We start from the raw sequence: 2,280 nt of genomic DNA, 5'->3' as shown, positions 1-2,280 counted from the left end.
TCGTAGCGGTTTTTGGGCGACCCGAGCTTTTGTCATCTTGAACGGATATACGACAACGCTTAAGTTTAGCAGTCCACTTTTTACCTTAAAAACGAAAGGAAAAATCGTTTAAAGTTGAATCTAACTATTTTTATAAGTCCTTTGGGGTTAAGCTTTTTAAAACAATGTACTTTTTAAAACGTTATCAGAAAATGTCAAAACTTGTTTGCTTATCTCGATCGCTACAAACAAGCAACTAAATGCAGGTGTCTATAACATCGCAGAACGCTATCTGAATGATAATACTTGACAAATATCGCGGTAATTTGGTCATACTAGCTTCCTCTCTGTACCAGGTTGAAAACTTTCTGAATGATCCTTACACTTGCCGGCAATAAAAACACATTCACAACGAATATTTATGGCTCACTGGGTCTTCAAATCATGCATATCTTTGGAACTATAATGGCTTCTAGTGGTGCCGTCGGCTAAAGGAGAAGATCCAATTTTCATACTTAATATTTAATTCCAATATTGCTGATCTACGATATTTGTAAGAAATTTACCATGTAACATCAATTATATTTTTAAATTATTGGAAACTTTAGATCAAGTTGAAAGTGTCGTGAAATCCCAGGTTCTACAACAACCATGCAGATCCAAGAAAACTAAGAAGATCATGGAATCCTCAACGTGGATTTACAGATTGGTTGTCAAAAATCACACTATTTTCTGGTTAATGGCAATATACGACAAAAAACATCTAACCTTCCGGGAGCTACCTAGCCTTCTATTCATCAGAATATTTTTGTCCTAACAGGAACATATATTACTAAGAAATGATCTTGTTTTTATGAAAATAAATAAATGATACCACACAACTTACTTTGCCTCTAAAAATTAAAAAAAAAAAAAAAAAACATCTGTAACAGACTAGGGTTTCTAAAGAAACAATTTCATCCTTTTTCATACAAAATTTTGTGACATGTAGCAGTGATCTACCTAAGGATAAACCGGTTTGTCAGAACACCCCCTAAATATAAAGTTCCTGATGTAGCCCGGGTTCGAATACCGGTCAGACATCTCACGCGCTACAAAATTGCCATTTCATCCCATCCTATGAAGCAATACCTAAAGGTGGTCCCGGAGGCTAAGAAAAAGTTCCCTGATGCAGTATTTATTAAATTAAAATAAACAAATTTTACGATTTTTTTTTTTTTGTCACGTTATTACTTTCAGTTATATTTTGTGCTTTGGCCAAAGTACTGCTACAAATCAAGTTTTTAATACTTTTCAAGTCAAATCAAGTTTTTCATACTTTCTCAGAATTGATAAGTTTAAAACTAAATTAGAGATATATAATTGTAAATACTACTGGAATTATAATTTAACAACTTATCGTTATTTAACTCTGTTAAAAATTAGAATACAGAAGTAAAATGGAAAAAATTAAGATTGAATAAAATTACTTTGCTTTAAATTGATTTTACAATTTGTAATTTTTTTTAAAAGTCTGTACATTACTCTAAAAGTTTCAGTTATTATTTAAAAGTAATGAAATTCAAAGATTAAATATTATTAATTAATTTTCTTTTTAATTTATAAAAAAAGTAATTAAAAAAATAAGCAGTTAACTCATGAATCAAGATTTTCATTTGGTGGTAAAATTGGAGGTTTCGATTGTCTTGTATATGGGTATGGTCCGATGACTTCCAATTGAAATTCCGGTTTCGCAGAAAGCCAACCGATATCTCTTGAAGTAGTCTCCGGAAATGGTCGAACAGTCCTTTTGTCTTGTTTGATGTCTTTATTAATAACAGGACGGTTTAATTTCAGTTGTGTTAAACTATTATTTAATTTTTTACATTGGATTAATATCCATCCCCATTTACTATTCCATAATTCTCTTGTTTTTTCTTCATCATCACAATATGAACGCCAATTTTGATCTGCTGCATTAGTCATAGTTTTAATATCACGTAAACCCATATTTTCAAATATTAATGATACTGTCGTGTAATTTTACTGTTTTACTTTATTATAAAAAATTTATTATAAAAATTTTTTATTTATTATAAAAAATTTCTTATAACATATCCATGGTAATTAATCACGGTTTTTTTGTGTTAACCTATTAACAAATTATCACGTTAAACATATTTTGAAATATTTAAATTTATCTTTTACGTAACAATTTGAGTATGAAATTAAATTTATTATACTTCATATGATTCAAATTTCATTTCCATTTTCATTTTCATTTTCATTCTTTAAAGTTATGAAATGTTTAATATTAACAAC

General features: G+C 29.2%; 1 protein-coding gene across 1 annotated transcript; it reads right to left on the bottom strand.

Moving 5' to 3' along the window:
- Nucleotides 1–1,614: 1,614 nt before the first annotated feature.
- Nucleotides 1,615–1,968, bottom strand: LOC142329208 (uncharacterized). Its single transcript, XM_075373608.1, has one exon. The coding sequence runs from the start codon at nucleotides 1,966–1,968 to the stop codon at nucleotides 1,615–1,617; it is 354 nt and encodes a 117-aa protein (XP_075229723.1).
- Nucleotides 1,969–2,280: the final 312 nt, after the last annotated feature.

The sequence above is a fragment of the Lycorma delicatula genome, chromosome 8 (genome assembly GCF_047948215.1).
Source record: "Lycorma delicatula isolate Av1 chromosome 8, ASM4794821v1, whole genome shotgun sequence".
Lineage (NCBI taxonomy): Eukaryota > Metazoa > Arthropoda > Insecta > Hemiptera > Fulgoridae > Lycorma > Lycorma delicatula.
This window is presented reverse-complemented; position numbering and strand designations above follow the sequence as displayed.

Bases quoted from the DNA above. Each gene is read 5' to 3' on its own strand.
- LOC142329208 (XM_075373608.1), bottom strand. From the start codon at position 1,968: ATGGGTTTACGTGATATTAAAACTATGACTAATGCAGCAGATCAAAAT.